Source organism: Phyllostomus hastatus, unplaced genomic scaffold, assembly GCF_019186645.2.
Source record: "Phyllostomus hastatus isolate PE091 unplaced genomic scaffold, TTU_PhHast_1.1 phas_contig_147, whole genome shotgun sequence".
Classification (NCBI taxonomy): Eukaryota; Metazoa; Chordata; class Mammalia; order Chiroptera; family Phyllostomidae; genus Phyllostomus; species Phyllostomus hastatus.
In genome coordinates this window covers 694,956-715,959 of record NW_025333603.1, presented here as the reverse complement: position 1 = coordinate 715,959, position 21,004 = coordinate 694,956, and the positions used below count along the sequence as shown (strand labels likewise).

The 21,004-nt window shown below is 43.9% G+C and overlaps 1 protein-coding gene across 7 annotated transcripts in view; it reads left to right on the top strand.

Moving 5' to 3' along the window:
• The window catches only part of FGGY (FGGY carbohydrate kinase domain containing), a 390,237-nt gene that overhangs the window by 7,211 nt on the left and 362,022 nt on the right, over positions 1-21,004 (top strand). For 3 of the 7 annotated variants that reach the window (XM_045857803.1, XM_045857811.1, XM_045857768.1), the window contains exons 1-2: positions 6,628-6,779; positions 14,967-15,181. In XM_045857803.1, the coding sequence (XP_045713759.1) occupies positions 14,981-15,181 (201 nt within the window). In that variant the 5' untranslated portion in view covers positions 6,628-6,779; positions 14,967-14,980. Of the gene's footprint in view, positions 1-6,627; positions 6,780-9,543; positions 9,645-14,966; positions 15,182-21,004 lie in introns of those variants that run through there. The other 4 variants (XM_045857814.1, XM_045857796.1, XM_045857788.1 and 1 more) reach the window with 2 other exon arrangements.

Sequence of the window (21,004 nt, the reverse complement as noted above, 5' to 3'; positions counted from 1 at the left end):
TTTCTTTCAGTTGTTCAAAGACCTTTTTCCTCTGTCTCTTAGCTTGCATTGTTTTCATTTTTTTTCTTTTGTGAATAATGTCCCTCCCCATGTATCTCCCCCAGGTGCTTTTAAGATTTTGTCTTTGTTATTGCTTTTGAACGATTTGATTATGATGTTTCTTGGTTTAGCTTAGTTTTCTTTATATTCCTTGATTCTTGTGAATCTGTGGGTTTAGAGTTTCACCATCTGGAAAATTTATGCCCATTATGTCTTCAAATATTTCTCCTGACACCTTCTTTCTCTCCTTCAGAGATTCCCAGTTCATATGTATTAGGACACGAAGTTTTTCCATAGCTCACTGATGCTGTTTATTTTTTTAATCTTTTTTTCTCTTCCTTATATTTTGGATAGTTTCTATTACTATGTCTTGAATGTCACTCATCTTTTTTTCTCTGTTGTCTAATCCCATAGTCAGTTTTTCATACCAGATATTCTAGATTTCATTTCTAGATTTTTGACTTGAGTCTTTTTAAATATTTTCTGCCTGAACTCAGTGCAGTCTTTTCTCTAGCTATTTGATCACATGAAATCCAGTTGTGATAGCTGTTTTTAATAGCAATGTCTACTAATTCTAACACATGTGTCCATTGATTCTAGGCCACTAATTCTAGGCCAGTGTCCATTGATTTTTCTCATTTTTGTTAGTCTTTTCTTGCTTTGCATGCCTGGTGATTTTTGATTGAAGACCAGATGTTGTGTATTTTACCTTGTTTGGTACTAGATACTTTGCATTTCTGTAAGTATTCTTGAGTATAAGTTATCTAGAAACAATTTGATCCTTTTGATTCTTGTTTTAAGCTTTGTTAGGTGGGACTGGAGCTAATTCTTCGTCACTACTGAGGTAAAAAAACAAACAAACCCCAAATCCTTGCATTCTTTACCCATTGCCCTGGGAATTATGAGGTTTTCAGTCTGGTTGTTGTAAATTGTCACTATTCATGGTCCTTTGTGAAGTCCACTGATTGTTCAAATATACTTTGGGGGTATTTCTGGCTCAGAGAGTTTCCTCATATGTATACAGTGATTGGCAGTCTTGGTAATACTTGAGGAGTACTCTTTGCAGATCTCAGGTATTCTCCCGTTGTACACCTTGCTCCTCTGTTGTACTCTGCCTCAGGTAATGTAGCCTCTTTGTTCTCCATAGATTGCTACTCTGTCTCTTCAACCCAGGGATACTGGGGGTCTTGGGTTGGGTCCCAGGCATTAAGCTTGAACAGCCGTTTTAGAATACCTCTCCACCCCACCCCCAGTCTCTCTAGGATCACTGTGCTTTGTTGCCTGATTTCCTGAGACAGATACTGGCCAGCAGTATCCATCCCTGCTGCGGATGTTACAGAACAACAAGGTGGGGCCTGGGACGATATACTATTACCCGAAAGGAAGCCCCAGGTTCGTTATCTTCACCGCCTATAGGAAAGATGTCTCTCAATGCTAGAGATTCGTGAAAAGGAAAGGAAATGTTTATTTGATGTTATACAAACTTAAAGTGGTGACCTAATGTCTTCATCAAAATCCTAAAGTCCCTTAAAACACTCACAAACACACACAGTCCTTCCTTCCCCCTGTGCCCAGTCTGGGGTATCTCAGGAAAGGAAATAGAAGTCCTTGGCTCAGGCAGCCCCCAGTTCTTCCCAGTAATCCGTCTCAGCTGGGAAACCTTCCTCGGTTCTCGGCACCCTCAGCTGTGTCACCAGGATCTCTGCTAAAGCCGGGTGGTGGTCCCCCCTACTAATGCTGTGGGGTCCCCACTCTGGCAAAGGCTCGTGGTCTTCTCTCCTCCAGGGCCACGGGAGTCCTCACTCAGCCAAAACCGCATGGTTCTCTCTTCAGTGGCTGGCTGTGTCTGGGTTTAAATCCCCGCACCAATCTTCCTCTGCAGCCCCACTTCCAACTCCTCCCACAATTGGCCTCACATGCCAGAACTCATATCCTTCCAGCTTTACTGGGCTGCCATCATGAGTCTGGGCAGGTGTGGCCCCATGTTATGAAGCCAGTCATCTCCAAGCTCCCACACAGGCGCTGCAACTTGGGGGACCTGCCCCACAGCTACGTCCCAGTGGGGAAATCACCTCCATTCCCCCTGGCCCAGAGCATGGCCACAGCTATTCAGCATATCTAAGCAACCAGCCAAAGGCCATAGGTATGTCAAATGACCATGCCATGGATTAGCTGCAAAGCTGTTGCTGTACAAAACAGCCCTGCATGTTCTTGCTCCATGTGTCCCTTCCCCCAACTCACACCCATGGGGGAAGGGGTGAAGACATCGCAAAATTTCCTGGACACCCTAAGTTCTGGACCCCATTTCAATTGCCCATTTGGGGTCCCCCCTCTTGGCTGCACCCTGTAACATGGATGCTCGTCAAAACACGAGAAAAACATACACAGGGACAACTAAGTCCTGTGGGGAAATAGGGATGAAACGGCCACTCTCTCTAGTGGAGAGCGTCTTGGCCACCCTCCCTAGGGGAGGGCGCCTCATTCTCCCACCCAAGCAGGCTTTTATTAAACATACTGATCCATTTTCTGAGTTACTGTCTGACCAGGAAGATAAAACAAGTAGTTAACTTTGAAAGGGGCTTTATCATTTAAAAAGACTACAGGACCTAAAAGGCTAGTTTTGTTTCCTGACTGTGCCTTCATGTTCTAATTAAAGAGCATCCTCAGCAAGCAGATCTCACAGGATCTTTCATATTCTATGTCTCAGGCCTGATTACCCTGGGGGTCCGCTGACTCTGTTCTGGACTGCACCGCCCCTGTTATTTCCACAGGCCTGAGTCAGGCAGAGAAGACAAAGGCAGCCAGGAGACTTGGATTTCTCATAACTAAGAACAAGGACTCAGGCTTTGATAAAGCCGAGGGGGCAGGGGTCGATGTCGATCACTCCTTCATTTCCACAGCCCCAAGTCTCTTCCCTGAGGCCTCCATATGATCATGCCTGTCTTAGGCGATTCCCCCTGTGGGAAATCTTACCCATCATTTGCTAACTGATCAAGCATTGGAGGCCAACACAGAACAGGCAGTGTTCATGCCAGGGAAATAAGTTTTGTCTCCTTAGTGTCTCCTGGTTCTGAGGTCTTTTTACTTAGCCTTAGCTACAGGTGGTTACAGTTTTCCTGAGACCAGGCAGGGTGGACCTCAACAATTTCCAATGTCCTAAGAACCTTTAAATTGCTATTTTGAGTTTGTTTTTAAAGTTGTTTTAGGTGGTGGTGGTGAGGGTTAGGAATAAATATGGTTCCTGTTACTACATCTTAGCTTAAAGTGGAAGTCTTCAACTGGAGTTTTTAAAGAAAATGTAAAGAAAGGACTACTTGAGGATGTGAGGAAGGGATTTTGAGGTAACTGGGCACCAGTAATAATGGGATCTGTTTTGCCACTTGAGGCCTGGAAAAGACACAGTGAAGGAAGTTTATCAGAAGGAAACATAAGACAACCTCATATTAGGATAATTTTCAATAAAGAAGCTATTTAGAAAGATGAGGACAGCCTAAATCACTGTGGCTAGTAACAGCAGGTTTGTTATATTCCTATGCTTAACGGGGCAAGGGGAGGAATGGTTGCAGACTGAAAGGGAGAAGTCATGTGAAGAAGGCTGCCTTGAGAGGGCCTATTAACCTTAGTTTGAGAGGTACAGCAGACTCAAGGCCACACCACAGGAAGCAAGTCCCAACCTTACTCTCTTTGCTCCTTTGAGACTTCTGCTAATGCTTGCCATTGGCCAAAGTCAATCAGAAGACATGATTAGAGAGCCTTGGAGATCCAGACTATCGTCCACAGGACACAGAGCATCAGAGAAGGATCAAGGATGGATATGTGGTAGAGGAAGGGGCAAACGGAGAATAACCTGTGCAGAGAATCACTGATAACCTCTGATTTTCTGGCTATCGTATCAGTGTGGCTGGTGGTGCTGATCACTGAGCTAGAAGAGAAGGAATAATAATATGTTTCAGGAAAAGAAGAGTTGACATGCAAGGGAGACATGATGAGAATTTCTTCTCAGACTAGGCATGTTTCCTCCTGGAGGCTCCCGTAACCCCCTCTTTATCATCTTAAATTGTTTAGAACATCTTTATCATCCGAGATGACAAATGAAGCAGAGTTCATGTGGGAGGTACATATACGATGATTTATGTGTGGGGTGCGTTTAGGGAGAGTGGGGAAATCAGGTAGAAATCATTCAGCCTAAATGTATTACCAGTCCCTTGGCCATCTGGATTTGGGGCTGAGCAGCAATGAAATCTGTTGCAGACAGGGCTGAGAGCAGAGTAGCTGGAATTCTGCTGAACTGGCCATGGGGTGGAGAGGTTAAGAAAGGACTCAGTAACTGATTGGATATGGGGAATGAAAGTTGAGAAGAAGACAAAGTCTGTAAAGTCAGGAATGATTTAGGCAGAGTAAGTCCAGTGTAATTTACCAGATTTTTTGTTTGTAGAATTATGTTGCTGAAGGAGCCTATTGTTAACATGTTTAATGGTCATCCTGTGACGTAGTAGAAGGAGCAGAGGATTGCAGTCCCAGTCTGCTTTTCATTGGCTCTGGGAGGTTGGGCAAGTGACCTGCCTACACAGTTACCACCTCAGTTACCACAGCTGTAAGTGGCGGACCCCTCCGTGGTTGTTGGGGGATTAGCGAGGACATCTACCAAGTCACTAGTGCCATGCCTCCTGACACAGTAAATGCTCGTGAGAAATTTATTGATCCAAGATGAGGAGTGGCTCAGAATAGAAGTACATTTAGGAAACATTGGATTCATGTGAAAATACATATTGAGGAAACAGAGGTAATAATACTAAATTTCTAATGATCTGTTAAGGGAAGAATAGGGTATTGGAGGGGGCCTACCACAAAGTCCCCCATCAAAGACAGTTTCTGAAAACATCGTAGCTCCCTTTCCCTTTTCTTCTGAACAGATTATTCTGATGTTAGTGTGTAGGTTAGATATGGGGCTGGGTGGGCACTGGTTTGCCCCACCACCTGTTGTATCCGAGGGCCTCCAGGAGGGTAGAAAAGGCCTTCTGTGTGCCTACCTGTGCTGTTAGCCCAGACTTGCTGCCTCTCCACACAGTATCGTGTGAAAACATGGGTATCTCAAGATTCTTCTTGTTAAATATGTCAAGTGCCCATTATCCCCCTTCCTATCTTGTTATTTTTAAAAAAAGCAATGGCATGGAGGAACAACAGTTTTAGGAACTGAAAATGTACAGCATAGAGGAGAGAAGACTCAGTAGGAGGTTGTGAGAATCATCTTCAAATATTTAAAGGGGCAGCTCACCCAAAAGGGATTAGATGGTTTGGATGATCCCATGGTACGAAAACAAGGACTAGAGGGTGGGAGCCATACAAGGCAGAGTCTGACTTATTACAAAGAAGAGCTTTGTGATTACAGTAATAGCTGCTCATGGGAACATTCAAACAGCACGGGAAAGTTAAAAATCACCCTCCCCAATCCCTCTGCATCACTTTTCTAGGCAGGTGTTTGTGTGTCCTTCCTGAAATCTGGTATGTTGGGTCTTTATACGGCTCAGTGGTTCTCAAACTTTCACATTTTCAGGACCTGCTGGAGGGCGTCATACAGGACCCTGAGCTGTACTCCCAGTGTGTCTGAATCAACAGATCTGAGCAGGAGCCTGAGAATTTGCATTTCTGACAGTTCCCTTGTGGTCCTCATGCTGTCTTTCTGAGACCACACTTTGAGAACCACTGATACTCTGTCCTCTTTTAAGAAATAATATATATGGGGTCTAAGAACTTGCTTTTACCCAGTAGTATTAGCATTTTTCTTTAGCTCCCTCTCATTGTTTGTAACAGCTGTCCCCTATTAATAAACACTTAAATTATTTCCAGGGTTTTATGAGTGTGCTCTTGCCTTTACAAAAAATGTTGTAATGGACTTTCTTTGTGTGTATTTCTTAGGTGAGACGGTCTATACATTCTTAGAAGTTAAGCTGTTAAGTAAAAGTGTAGATTTTAAAAGTGGATAAATATTGATAAATTTGTTCTAAAGAAGATTCAGCCAATTACTGTCCACTAAAAGTGTATGAAACTGTCTGTTTCCCCACACTCTTGCCAGAAGCACTACCAACAATTTTAACAGTTTTGCCAATTTATTGTAAAATTGTGTCTCAATATTGTTTTGATTTGTATTTCCTACATTGTTTGTGAGGGGAAAGGTTCATTTGTATTTATCACATTTCTTTTTCTGTAAATAGCAGGTTTTTTTATTCTTTGCATCATAGGGAGCAGTATGAATAAAGGTGCCAAACCTTTATTTGAGGGGTCCCCAGTAGTTTTGTAGAGTTGAAGTATCAGAGGGTTTTGATCAGGGAGGGAGGGAGGGAGAGAGGGTTAGAGATGCAGGCAGGGCCAGAGCTTTGAGGTCCTTATGGGCCAAATGAAGAGTGTGAGCTTCATTTTGGGCAGACACAGCATTGGTGGTGGTTAAGCTTAAACTGTAGCACTTGGTAATTTTGACAGAGAATGTTTGTGGCATGGCAGACTATCCAGTTCTCCAAGTCTAATGTTTAACCTTCTAATAACTCATTCTTTAGGCCTCTCACCTTGGGCCTTAATGGTGTTTGGCCATGCTTCATAAACAGGTAAACACAAGATAGGCCAAAACCTCAGCCAGCCTCTGGCGGGCCTTGCCTTTGAGGAAGGAGTTTCACAGGACTGTGTGGGGAGTGGATTTTGTTGTTCTTCCTAATATTGCCGAGCCCTTCCTGACAGCAGTCATTAAGGTCGGTGGCTTTTTCTGTTCTTCTAATTTGAGTGGCTTTCTGGGAAAAGCTGTGGATTTCAGCCAGTGTGCTAATGTTAACGGCATTGCTTTGAAGGTCTGGTTAGTTCTGTAGAGAAACATTTCATAGTTAACTCTATCAGCAAATCAACAGCAGCCCCTTGGAGAAGAAAATAACAAGAGGCAAAGAAAAGACATATACAGGGTGGGGCAAAAGTAAGTTTACAGTTGTTCATATGGAAAATAATATAAAAATAAATAATAATACGAGAATAAACTTTCACATACTCACAACTGTCCCATGCTGTCTATTTACATTATTCAGAATTCAAAGAGAGGTCAGAGACTCATGTTTCTAAAAGAAGAGTCCGTGTAATACTAAATCACTGTTTGCTTATAATTTTCCCTGTTATGGGCTTAGCTTTGTACTTGGCACATTGGGGTTGAAATATAATAACTGTGTGTTTAGAATCAGGCCAGCAGCCCTCGCTCTCTTTGTGCCTGTGGGGCCATTTTTCTGCTCCCAGGGTCCTGGCACGAGAGTGCCACCATCACGTTCCACCTTTGGCTTTTAGTGAACTCAGGGTTTGTGAGAGACAGACTGACTCAGACAAGGGGCTCGCTCTCCATCTTCCCTCTGGCCTTCACACCTGTGCCCATGGGAGGGAGCCCTCAGTCAAGGAGGGGGATTGTCTTAGGGTAGGAGCACAGTGCTTTACACAGAAGAGGGGTTTGCTGATACTGCTTCTCAAACTCTCCATGAACAGAGAGTCCTCAGAGGCCTTTTATTTTTAAAGGTATTTGACTATTTTACACATTAATAATTTTCCCTTCCCTCGCAACCCAGAAATTCCCCTGTTACTACATTACAGTGCACTGTGCTTATCTGTAGGGACAGTGAAGCAGGGGGCAGAATATTCTCAGTTAATACCAGTGTTTCTCCCGGTTGCATTTGTAGTGATATAAGGTAGTCTGTATTAATCAGGGCACAGAGAGGGCATTCACAGTGACTGAGCGACTGCGAAGTTTTCACAGGATGAACACACTGGGAAGGGTATTCTAAGTGTGTCCAGGAGGAAGGCAGCTCGGTTAGTGTGAGAACCCAAGTCATTTGAGGGTTAGTAGCAAGAGTCCTGCCCTGACTCCGACAGACCTGAATTTGAATATGGCCTCCTTTCTCTTCGGGCTTTGTCACTGTCAATTAGGTATTAGTCCTCTTGGAATTTCAGTGTCCTCACCTGTCAATGGGAGAAACAGCACATAACACATATTTTGTAAATCTGGCTTCCTTTCTCCCTTTCTCTGCAAGGAGGATACCTAGGTATGGAGTTATAAAGGGCTTGGAACACAGTATAATGAGTAAGAAGGGTTTTTTATTTACTTTTTTTGGTTGGGGGGGCCATAGGGGTTGAAAAGAAGAGGAGAGAATAAGCAGGATTTTCTACAAGAAGACAGGGGAGATTCAGAGTTTACTTTGCTTTCAGGTGGTGTTTGCTGTTGGACTTTGGGGTTGTTATTTGAGAAGTCAGATTTCCTACCTGTGATTTCTTTAGGACCTGTACTGTGCATTTGGTCTTAGCATGGTGGGATTTTGTATTTTTGTGGTGTTGCCTTGTGGTTCTTAGAGGGTGATGGTGTTTGGCCACCATCCAGGACTGGCTCTGTTTTGATCCTTGTGGCTGTCACATTGTGAGGCAGCTATGGGGATTTGGTGAGTGCTGACTTTTTTGCCTTTTGGAATCCAACTTTGAATTCAGAAGGAGAGCCAGCCTTTCTATTGTCTGATTTCACACCATATGCCTTCTTCAATTGTTTTGTGTTTATCTTTAAATATGGGCTCAGTGAGAGCATAAAGATTTAAACATCCTGAAAAATACTGAATTTCTGATTGCATGGTTGGGACGTGGTGGAAACAGTACATTGGCTCATCCTTTACCAGCTATCATGTCTGCATCTGTGGAGAAAGGTAGACTTGGAAAAGGATGCTTGGCCCCAAGAGTATGGCCAGGGTCCTGGTGGTAACCTGAAGCCACCACTGCAATTTTACTAGGTGCATTAGGTTTTGCTTGTAATACATAAACTAAGAATAACTCATGGCATCACCATTTGATTTTCAAAAATCAAACTCTTACATAATATGATCATCAATTCTTTGAAATCAGAGAGTATGTATTTTTAAACTTCCTCTTCCTAGTGTCCTGGCACAGAGAAAGCACTTAATATTTGTTTCGTTTGCTGGAATTTGAACTGTTAGATATAGTGAGAACACTGACGTATGGAGAATGCATGTTAAGAGATTTCAGGTGTCCAGAAGTGATTTGGTGGTGGCAGGAAAGGTTGGCACATAATTCTAGTCCTAATAATTGCTACCATTTACTGAGCATGTACCATACATCAGGCACTGTAGTAGGGTTTTCAGTTATATAATCTCAGTTAACCTTTTAGGGAATACAATGACATGATAGCCTTTCACTTTAAGGGAAAAAGCACCTGTCAGCATGTGTATTATTGATAAAGCCAACAAGAGAGCCAAATGACCCCTTTCTTTCCATCATGAGCTTTCTCAGAGCCATCTCAGAGCATGTGAGATTTGTTTAAAGTGGTATTTAGTTCCTTGTGTTAAGAAGATTGAAGTGGACAACATACACATTGCTTATCTGTTTTTTCCCCAAACTTACCAACCCTGATTTTAATATAACTAAATTAAGTTGTGAAGGACTCATGTACATGAGCTCCCAGGAAAGTCCAAAGATCAAAGTTGAAAGAGGATATTGAGCTCCCTCCCAGATCCCTGGGGCACTCTGTCTGTGGACACGGCCACCAGATTTATCCCGGAGTAGTGGCTCTTTAAGGAACAGGACCAAAGGTAAGCTCATCATCTCCAGAGGTTTGTAGTCTTAGGAAACAATATTATTACTATTAAGTTATTTAGGGGGAAAGAAGGAGGAAAAAATACGAGAACAATCCCTCAATGATTGGTTTTCAACACAGCCTTTGTAACATTGACCCCCTTCTTAGAATTGCTGAGACACTTTTGTAGAGAACAGACTCCCATGTCCAGCTCCCTTTTTCCTTGTTTCACACTGCAGTCGAGCAGCCCGCACGCTTGTGGAAGACTCAGCTGTGAAGTCTGTGGTTTCCTGTGGCACATTCCTAATAATATTTATACAGGCTCTTATTTAATGACCCATATAAATATTTATCATAAGAGCCATCTTTTGATGATGAATAAGGGCTAAACATCAGTGCCGTCCATGCTGGGGACTTGAACAGGAGGCTTTTCTGCCCTTGAAGCATCTCGTGGGCTGAGAAGTGAGGGATGGCCCAGGACCTGTGTGTGGCGCAGCTTGAGCATCTCTGCAGTATTTTTCTTTCTTCCGGCACCCCCTGTCCATGTCCTGTTTTCTCTCTGCCTGACCATCCTCCCTAGGTCCCTATCAGTTTTTCTTTTTAGAGTATTCATCTTTGCCTGAAAAGAATGAGGTGGAACCACTCCTAAGTCATGCTTTGGAAAGCCTCACCGACTCAGCTGCAAATCCCAGCTCCCCTGCTTCTGCCTGCACTCTGTGACCTTCAACAGTGTTATCACTGAGAACCTCAGTCTCCTTTACTGGGAAATGGGCTCATGCTGCTTACCTCATATGGTTGTTAGAAGAATCAAATGAAATCATGTGGGTGGTTTGCAGAACAGAGCTTAATTAATGCCAGTTGTTGCTGCATTTGTTGATACTGTTATTGAAGAAGTGACCAAAAGATTCAGCTTTCAGTTTTTGGTTGGCATCGTGGAAAAAGCCCTAAGACTTGCTGTAAATGGTGGCTGGGGTTCAACTATGGGTGCTGCTGTTTATTGTTTGTGTGCCTTGTGGCAAGTGTCCCCATCCTACTGAGGTGTAAAGTGGGGATAGATTTACCAACTTCATTGGGCTTTAATCAGAAGAGGTTAACACGTTGAAAGTGCCAGACACACAGCAGGATCCTAATCCTTTAAGAAAAAAAAAACAAATTAGAAAAGGGAAAAATGTTTTCCATCCTGCAGTGACTTCATTTTTCTAGCCTAAGAGGCACTGCAATATAGTTTGGAGCCCAGGGTGCAGCAGACAGTACTTATGACCTGGGAACAAAGGGCACAGAGGGGGAAGGCAAGGAAACCCTCTGGCGGAGTTTTTCTGACTCACTGGGTTGAATTTCAGGGAGCCTGCCCAAGGGCTTGAACTTTTCTGCTTCTCTGCTTTCAGGGTCAGGGTCTGGAAACAATCAAAAGAGATCACTTAAAAACTATAATAATGGAAAACGTGGTGAACCTGAAATATTTAATTAGGATCTATTTCTTAGAAAAACATGAACTGAGAGGTGTATGTGAGGCATGCTGGGAAGGTATGATGCCCTTGTTCCTCTGGACTTGACTTTTCCTGACCAGCTCCTTGATAATAGGGTCTAGAAATGGGTGGTTTGCTGGAGAGAAGCAGCATGGTGTTGGGGAAGGGTCCATCTCTGAAGGTGGACACCTGAGTTCTGAGTTGGCCTGTCTCAGACAAAGTAGGCAGGGCCACCCATCAGAGCCCTTGGCCAATAGACATTTAATACATGGAGGGGTATCAGGCAGGGTAGACTCCTGAGAAAACTGTTAGGGACTATGGAACCAGAGGGAATTGGGTCTCTCTCAGCTCTTATTACTTATTAGTTACATGACATACTGGAGTAATTTACCTTCCCTGTCTAGGACTCATTTTCCTCATCAGGTTATCTTCAAGGGTTAATGTGAGAATTTAAAGCTGTAATCCAAACAGGCTGCCTAGTGGTGCATCAGATCCACAGTAAACATGGTACCTTTGATTTTTTCCCCTAAGAATAGGTGTTAAAGGTACCACTGAGTCTGACTTCTCCATTTCCTGCTTTGTACCAGGCGCTGGGCTGGTGCCAGGGATGCTGCAGTGATCCCCGCAGCAGTGGAGTTAACTGTTTAATAGTGAAGCTCCACTCTCCATGTGAGGTGGGGGCTCCCGGAAGGGTGGGCTCTTTCCTGTTTAGCAAAGAGATAGATCCAAACCCAAGAACCAAGGTAAGCCTTGGATCAGCTGCAGAATGGATATCTGCCTATTTGGTGTTACTGGAAATCAGTCAGGCTGTCTGGATGGTGGGTGGTAAGATGGTGTGCTGCCTGCAGAGGAAGAGTGTCAAAAGGGAGGAACCCAGGCAGGAGGAGCTGGGCCCTCCCCAGGGTGGGGGTGAGGGTTAGGGGGTACGATTTCTCTTGTCATTGGGGCTGGCAAGAGTGGAGAGAAGTCTTGATGCTGGCTAACCAGGTCTGTGTAATATGCCAGAATGAGTATATTGATTCTTTGCTTTCTATTTATTTCCTTGTTTCTCCCTGAGGCGCTTAGAGTAGTCTTGGAATGTTCTAGGTAAGGGTAGAGAGTTGTTGATATGCTAAGATTGGTGTTAAGGAGCAGCATCCCTGGGGCCCTTCACAGTGGAGACAATGGGAAGCTAAGAGAAGGAAGCCCAAGGAAAGCAAGATGTGCGTGCAGAATCAGTGGGGAGGTGGAACCTCTAGCTTGGTCAGAGCTTCCTCCTGTTTGAAGACAAAGAAACTGAGGAAGCTGTGAACCAAGGCATTGTTCTGTCTTGTCCATCGTTGTATCCTGAGCTCTGAGCAGTGTGCCTGGCACAGTCAGCATTTCTTCAAATCTCAGATGTCATTCATTGCAAGATGCATCATTATTTCTTATACCACTAAGAAAGAAAGAAAGGGCCACCAATTAATTGTATGGTGCCATGGATAATCAAATGTACTCTGATTTTGGAGAAGCTAAATGGGAAAAATGAGTGTCATAGAATTAATAAAATGTGGTTATAAGCCTCCAATAAATATTTTTAATTGGATAAATGAAGCATTAGAGATCAGAATCAAGACAAAACACCAGTGCATTTAAATACAATTTAGGAATGCACACTATATTAAAACATGAACCTGTTAATCCTTATTTTCTGTTGATTCACTGATTTAGATATTCATTCGGAAAACATTTTTTGGAAACTGATTATGTACCAGAAACTGTGCTAGGAGCTGGAGATGCAGAAATTAATAGTTCCTTTTTTTTTCGGATTCAAGCAAATAAGGGAGAGAGACAAAGAAACAAAAAATTGCAATTTTGAATGGCAAGTTTTCACAGAAAGTAGGGACACGGTGCCCTCGTGACACCAAGGGTTAGAGAAAGGCAAGGAAGTCTTCCCTGAAGAGGTTGTGGTTGACCTGGATCTTAAAGTGTGAGTCCGTGGTCACCAGACTGAGAAGAGAGGAAGGAACTGGAAAGTGAGAGAGCAAGTCTGAAGTGATGGGGCAGCCAGGAAGCCGTGGGGTGCACTTGGGAACCTGCGAGGAGTATGAGGATAGCTGGAGCTGGGTATGAGAATGGCCAGGACAGGGTTGGACGCGGCTGGACAGCAGGCGGAGAGAAGCTGCTGGAGGCCTGAGGTGTCTGTCATGCTGAGGGCCTCAGGCTGTATATCAGCCCTAAGCCAGAGGTTTCCAGCCTTCCTGAGTCCTGAGGGAAGGGCCGGGCAGAGGGACTGCTGGGGGGAAGGGTGGAGGGTGGGGCCAGCTGGTCTTTGCTTCCAAGGGAGCAGCTCTGCTTCCATCTGTTCATTTAAGTTTCCTGAGTAATGACTTGAAGACAAGTGATCACTATTGAATGAATGAAGGAATGTGAGAGGTGAGAACTGGTGCTGCTGGTCCTGTGGAGCCCCCCTGGGTTGTCAGCGAGGGAGAGAGGAGGAGAAAGCAGTAGGCTGGAGCCGGAGCGTTGTTCTGTGAGGCTCAGAGGAAGATAGCCAACGTTCTTACTCCGGTGTCCCCATTTTCCTCTCCACCTGCCAGTGAGCCAGCAAGCCAGAGCGGGCAGGCACCGCTGGGAAATCATTGTGATGAAGTCAGAAGCAGTCACTTTTAATGAAGCTGTTTTTGTCTGGAATACACATCCAGGAAGCAGGGTTGAACATCTGCTGGCTGACTTCGTTTTAGCATCCCCCCAGTGTGACTTTGCCTAGGAAATGTTACCTTCTGAAGTGGAAGGGCGCAGAATACTGCTGCTGTTATTGAAACTGGTCCCTCAGCACTAAGACCACCCCGAGCTCACCTGGGGAGCTGTAGCATGTTTACCAGCGTGGTTGTCTTGGGGGCTTCTTTTTATTCTTTGAAAGCCTGATCTGCAAAGTGAAAGCCTCTGTGAGATTTCCATGTCCTGTGGGCTGAGCTGACCAAAGGGACTTAGAATGGCAATGAAGGCCAAGGAATTCCTGAGTGTTCTCTGGTCAGCTTTCCTTGTAACTCACAAGGGATCTGTAAGGAAAACAGATTCTCTAACAAATTCCTGATCCTGCCTCCCCTGAGGCTCCTTCCCAATTCCCAGTCTCTTCATTATGGGGATGCAGCAGATTTGCCTCCCCTCCAAACCTGCACTGCCGGGAGCTCACAGGTGGGATGGCGGGGCCGGGCTGCCCCTAGCAGAATCCCAGAACTTCTTAGAGACCCATTTTCTCCCCAGTATAATGTGCATTGTCTTAATAATGTGCATTTATAGTTCTTAAGCATGTGAACCTAACATTAAGAGAAGAGTTATGTACCTCTTAGAGTCTCACTTTGATCACCTGTAACACAGAGATTTAAATATACTCATCTTGGGGAGTCCTAGTGAAGAGTAATAGAAGGGAGGTTTGTGCTTCTCACAGGGCTTAGCACATAATAGGAGCTCAGTAAATTATGCGAATGAATGATTGACTGAGTGATGAAGTTCCTTTTCAGTATCATGGCCACTGTCCTTGTTTTTACAAATTCAATAAAAATAAGTGCATATCTATAACCTCCAGATTCTCAATTCTCCTATAACCCTTTATTTACCTTTATAGCACTTTTCACTTGATATTACAACTTTGTTTAAATGATTACACAGTTTATAAATGCTTAATGTCTGACTCCCAAGAATGGGAATTTTGTGTCTGAGGCCATGCCTGTCTTGTTCAGCCACCACTGAGCTCATGCCTATTAGCACTCATCATTTTTATTGGATGAATAAATAATAGAAGGTCACAAGTTAGCTGCACCCCTTTTATTTCCACTTTCAAGAGGTCTTGTGCCTGGCTTTGCAAACCCACTTGTCCTCCATGTAGTTTTTGCCTTTGACCACTGCAGGTGAAGGGAACGCCATGCCTGGTGGAGATCAGGAACCAGGGCGCTACTACGTGGGTGTGGATGTTGGGACAGGCAGCGTCCGTGCGGCTCTGGTGGACCAGAGGGGCATCCTTTTGGCTTTCGCAGACCAGCCAATTAACAAGTGGGAGCCTCACTTCAACCATCATGAGCAGTCCTCTGAGGACATCTGGGCTGCATGCTGTGTGGTCACAAAGGTAAGGCCGCAACTGTGGTGCTCCATCCTTGTACGCGCTTCCTTGCCCCTGCCTGCCGAGTGTGTGTCATGTGTCCACCTGGTGCCAGGGACAGTGTTGGCTGGCCTTTGGGAGCTGACAGTCTGATAGTGATGGAGGCCAGTAGGCAGCTGAACTGTGACACAAATGGTGGTGGGAGCGAAGTGACTATCGCTGGAGCTGAGGAAAGAGTTAACCCTGAGGGGCTCAGGGGCGACATGGGTCAGAGGATGCAGGACGTGCAGACACAGGATGGTCAGGTGTGACCCACTGTGGGAGAAGTCACTGACAGTTCTGACTAACATCTACCTTCAAGTGTGCCCTATGTGGAATAGAACGTGTTAACATATATCATGTAGCTGAATCTTCACAGTAGCCCTATACAAGTAAGCACCATTACCATTTTGTTGAGGAAGAAACAGAGGCACAGAACTTTTAGGTAGCTTATCAAATTCATGTAGTCAGTATTGGAATGGCCAAAAAACCTGTTATGTTTTTTTTTCTGATGGCTGTAGTAGAGCTTAGTTGTCTTTAACTTCATTTGAAACAATTTTGTTAGATTGTATTGTGACAGCTGTCATGTCAGTGCACATTTTTAAAAAAGTGTCAAAAGTGGTGAATTTTTGTGCAGCCATTTTAATAATGAAGATAGAATATACACATTTTCAGTTTGTTATGCTTTATTATTTCAAGAAAGGTAAAAACGCAACTGAAATGCAAATAAAGAGATGTGCAGTATATGCAGAAGGTGCTGTGACTGATTGAACATGCCAGAAGTGGTTTGTGAAGTTTCTTGATACTATTGACATTTTGGCCAAATAATTCTTTGCTGTGGGGCTGCCTTATGCATTGGAAGATGTTTAGCAGCACCCCTGGCCTCTACCTACTTGAAGCCAGTAGTGGGAGATAGCTGATATACTCAAACTATCCAAATCCATAAAGTTACTGGTGAAAATGAAAAATGTCTTTCATTTTATGGAAAAATGCCTAATGGACTTTTTGGCCAACCCAGTAATAGCAGAGGCAGGACTGAAACCTAAGTGGTCTGATTCCAGCGATTCCAGCACTGTACTCTTAGTCCCTGGACTGCCCTGCCTTTCAGACAAGTGAAGGGAGCCTTCTTTTGTTCAGAGGAACAGCATGTGCAAAGGCACTGTGACATGAGAACATGGTGTGTTTTGATGAAGCAAGGAAGTTGGGCAAGCTTAGAGCATCTCTGAGTTGTGCCAGGCAGATGTTTGTCTTGAGTGGCCTTGGACTGGAGTCAGCTTGCTGGTTTGGGGATGGAAGAGATGCTAGCCAAGACTTGTTCATTTTTAGTTTCACTTGACTATTCAGTTTTATATCCTGGTGATCAGAAATGACAGAGATTCTTTCCTCCTTTTTGTTTTTAATAAAGGAAAAATAAAGTCCTGGGTTCTCTCTTCTCCTACTAGTTTAGTTCCTTAAATATTCATGAAGGGCTTGGTAATTTACAGATGGACAATTCACCATTCTGTCCATATTGATCCTTCTGTTTAAAGTTTAATGAGCTCTGAGCTACTGTTAGTGCCCCCCAGAGAAGAAGGCAGAGTGAGGAGGTGGGGGTGGGCAGTACTGGAGCATTATATAGGAATAAAAGAAGGGGTGCATCTTTCCTTCTGCTTGTTTAATTTCCCTCCTCCCTCCCTCCTCTCGCCCCCGCCTTGGTGAGAATCTTCTGCTCATTGCCCTTGGGTCTCCTTTGTTCTTCTAACATATAGCCTTTCTTGCCATTAAGGAAATTGTGAAGAAGAAAATATAATTCCCTGATGAAAAGCTACTTTAAAAAAGGTCTGCTCTAAGAACAGCTTGGTTTAATGGTAGATTTTTAATCATTTCCCAGTGGCAGCCAACTTGTCAAATGCTAGAGCTCCTCAGCCACTTGAGTGCCATGGGCTTGTGTCCATAGCGAGGCTCTGTCGCCACAGCAAACCCGAATGAAGCTGCACTGCGCCCCTCCTTCAGGAGGGAGACGTTTTTATATTAGAGAGGTAGCATACCAGAGAGCACAGGTTCTGGAGCCAGACTGCCTGTATTGCCATCCCAGTTCCAACATTTATTAGCTTGTCATCTTGGACAAGTTACTTAAGGTTTCTTGTCTGATCTTCCTGATCTGCCAAATGAGAATCATAGTTGTACCTCTCTCCATAGGGTTGTTGTGAGCATGTAATGAGTTAATGCATTTAAAATGTCATAACAGTGCCTGGAAATGAGTAAGGACTTTGTTTCCTATGGTGATGATGATGTGATGATGATGATGATGATGATGATGATGATAACAGAAATGAAGGGAATGGATTTCTAAGATAGAATATATATAAATGTCAAAGTCAATTAGGGCGGCAACTCACAGGAATATTCTCACTCCCTTTTTGATTAGAGTTCTTTCTGTGTAAGATTTTGAGAAGTACTGGGCTAGGGCAAAGGCAGCAAAATACATTTTGACCTGTCTCTTCTTCCTCAAGGCCATGAGAAAGTTAAGAGCTTGAGAGCAGTTGTACTACATCCTTTTCCCAAAGTCGTTCACTTGGTTTTCCCTGTCGTCAGGTTAATAAAAACAAGAACAGTAAAAACAATGAGGTGATGCTGATGATGACAATAATGGCAGCTAACTTTGCTTGGGCACAAATTATGTTTCAGGTATTGTGCTGAGCACTTCATAGCAGTCACTTGGTTTTATCTGAATGACGACTTCTTGATGTAGTTTTTACTATTTTTTCTTTGGAGCTAGAAGAGATGAGCTTTGATGTGGTAAGTAACTAGCCCAAGGTCACATGACTAATATGCCCCCACCCCCACACCCCCTTGCTCTGCTGTTGCCCTTCTTTCCAGCCTCCTCTCACCTTGCTTGGAAATCATATTAAACTACCTGAAGTTTTTTTAATCTGCCAGTCACTCTGTGGAGAGCATTGAGCTTACAGCGATTGTTGTGTTAACTATATTGAATCACAAGTGCCTTTACCTGGCTGTCTGCTCATGTGGAAAATGCATGTCCCCTGAGCAGGGGGCCTTATCTTGTTTATCTGTATTTCCCCAGAGTTCCTTGCTTGTAATATACTCAGTTCATATTTGTTCAGTTTATAAATGAATGAAATGTCTGCTATTTTCATTACATGCAACGTTCTTCTCACACTCTCTTGGCCTGCACACCTCCTTAGTATCTTGGCAGGGGTGTCCAGCACGCAGCCTGTGGGCCACATGAGGCCCAGGATGGCCATGAATGTGGCCCAATACAAAATCATAAATGTACCTAAACCCTTTTTTTTTTTGGTCATCAGTTTTCATTAGTGTTTGTATATTTAATGTGTGGCCCAAGATGACTCTTCTTCCAATGTGGCCCAGAGATGCCAAAAGGTTGGATACCCCTGTAAGCTGATGTATTAGGTCCTGCTGGGAGCTGCCTTTGGTGACTCCTGAGAGCCTCTGCCCTCCCTAGCCAACCTCAGAGGGAAGAGAGGGTGACAAGCCCCTCCCTGTGGCCCGAGAGCCCACCATCTTCACATGGATCATTATCTGGCCCTTATCAGAGTGCATGTAAATTGGTGACTGTGAGCTCCTTTTAAACCATGAGCTGAAGCTCTCAGAGAGAATTGTCCTTGTATCCCTAGCATCTAACGCATTGCCTGGCACGGAGTCAGTGCCCAGTACATGGTGGTTGACTTAATGACAGACAATTAAAAAGCGTTCTGGCATTCCTCATCTTATTTGTAACAGTAACTCTGTGAGACAGACTGCCATTCTTCTCATTTGACACATAAGGATCCTGAGGCCCTGAAACTGACTGGTATTAGCGACAGGACTAGACCTGGAGTGAGATGGCTCCAAATCCTCTTCTCTGTTCTCTTTTCCACACCCCTAAAATTGGCAGGTTTATACTGGGTCAGTACCCACACATCTAAAAAGTTCTATGGCAACATGTAAGTTGTAAATGTATACACTGTACCTGATTTTAAGGGCTTATAAAGTTTTCTGGAGCTACGAATCTTAATCACTGACAGGGCGAGAACATTGCAAGTTTGTGTATGATTAGTACCAACTTGCATTAGGAGGAAGAATATAAACTGGAGGTATCATACAAGCTGTGCTCTTTGCTCAGCAAGGGAATGTTTATAGGACAACTTGTGTAAGTTTTCTACCTTTAAGGATGAAATAGTTCAGTTACATGGAAAAGCCAACACCTACGAAGCTAATGAAATATGGTTTTGTTTTAAGTTGCACTGGCTACGTGCGTAGTGGTTGAAGGGAGAGAGAGCAGTATAGGGAGTAGCTTATGTGGGGTTGAGCAATAATGTTAACCTCTTATAGTCATTGAACCTGTGTGGTTTACAAAGCATGTATCCCTTTTTTAAAAATGTTAAACCATTTATTTAAAATTTATTTTCCAATTAACAGTTGACATACAATATTTTATTAGTTTCAGGTGTACAACAGTTATTAGACATTCATATACCTTACAAAGTGCTCATCCTGGTAAGTCTAGTACCCCTCCGACCATATATAGTTATTACAGTATTATTGGTAATACTCTCTATGGTCTACTTATATCCCTGTGACTGTTTTATAACTGGCAATTTGTACTTCTTAATCCCTTCACCTTTTCACCCATTCCCCTGACCCACATTCATATCCATTTGATTGTCATACAAGGTGGGTAGGGAAGGGGTTGTTACTCCCATTTTATCTTTCAAAAGAAAAACTGATACCCAGAGACTTAAGTGACTTTCCCTAAGTTACCCAGAAAATAGGTGATAAGCCTAAAATCAGGTAGGTCAAATATCTGCAGTAGACTCAGCAAGTGTAAAAAGAATGAATGATTAAAGAAATTGGGACCTCCTTACTCCCAGTCAGTGGAGAAAGTTTGAGGAAGGATGTAGGGTTACAGGTGACTGTGGAGAGCTCTTAGGAGTTCTCCATGGACAGAAGTGCCAAGATGGTAATGTTAAGGGGCCAGCCCCGGCTAGAGCAGGTGGTTTCCAATAGGAGGAAGAAGGGAGACTAGAATTGATGGTAGGGACACACCGGGGTAGCTGGTTCTGAGGCCAATGGGGAGCTTTTCTAGAGTCATCCTAAGTTTCAGAGTGACCAGCAACAGATTCAAGATGGCTCGCAGGGAACAGAAGCTAAAATCAGTTAGAGGCAGCATGATTCTTCTGGTGAAGTTCCGGGGGCTGAGATTCCTTTGAACTGTAGCTTTGGGAGGCCTGGGACTATGTCTCGTTCAGCCTGTGTCCTCCATGCTGGCATAGACAGGTACTTAATAATATCTGTTCAGTGATGAACGGCTGGATCAGCATGTTGGCAGAGGAATAAATAGGAGGGACAAGATCGAGATTTGGTGACAGTGGAGAGGAACAAGGTAGAGGCAGTTTCGGAGTTTCTGTTCTTGGAAGAATGTTGGTGGCACTGACATAAAAGGACATATTTAGCCTACATTTCCCCACCTATCTTCAAGGGACAACTCCACACCTAAGCGGGGATGCTATGCAGGTAATGGTCCAGGATTGGCTTTATTCATTTTATCAGTCACTAGAGGAGATTTTGTAAAATTGAGTGCCTCCAGGTGCCTTGCAGGTAGCAGACACCCCACACAAGCCATATTAGCTTCCTTGCTGATCCCAAGCAACAAAGCCTCTGGGCCTTTGCACTGGCTATTGTCCTTTCTGGAGCACTTTTTCCACACTTGCAGCTCCTCAGGTCCTTCAAGTGTTTCCTCCAATCTCACCTTTTCAGCAAGTGCCTCTTCCTTCTGCAGCATTCCTGATTCCCTGACTTGTCACTTCTTGT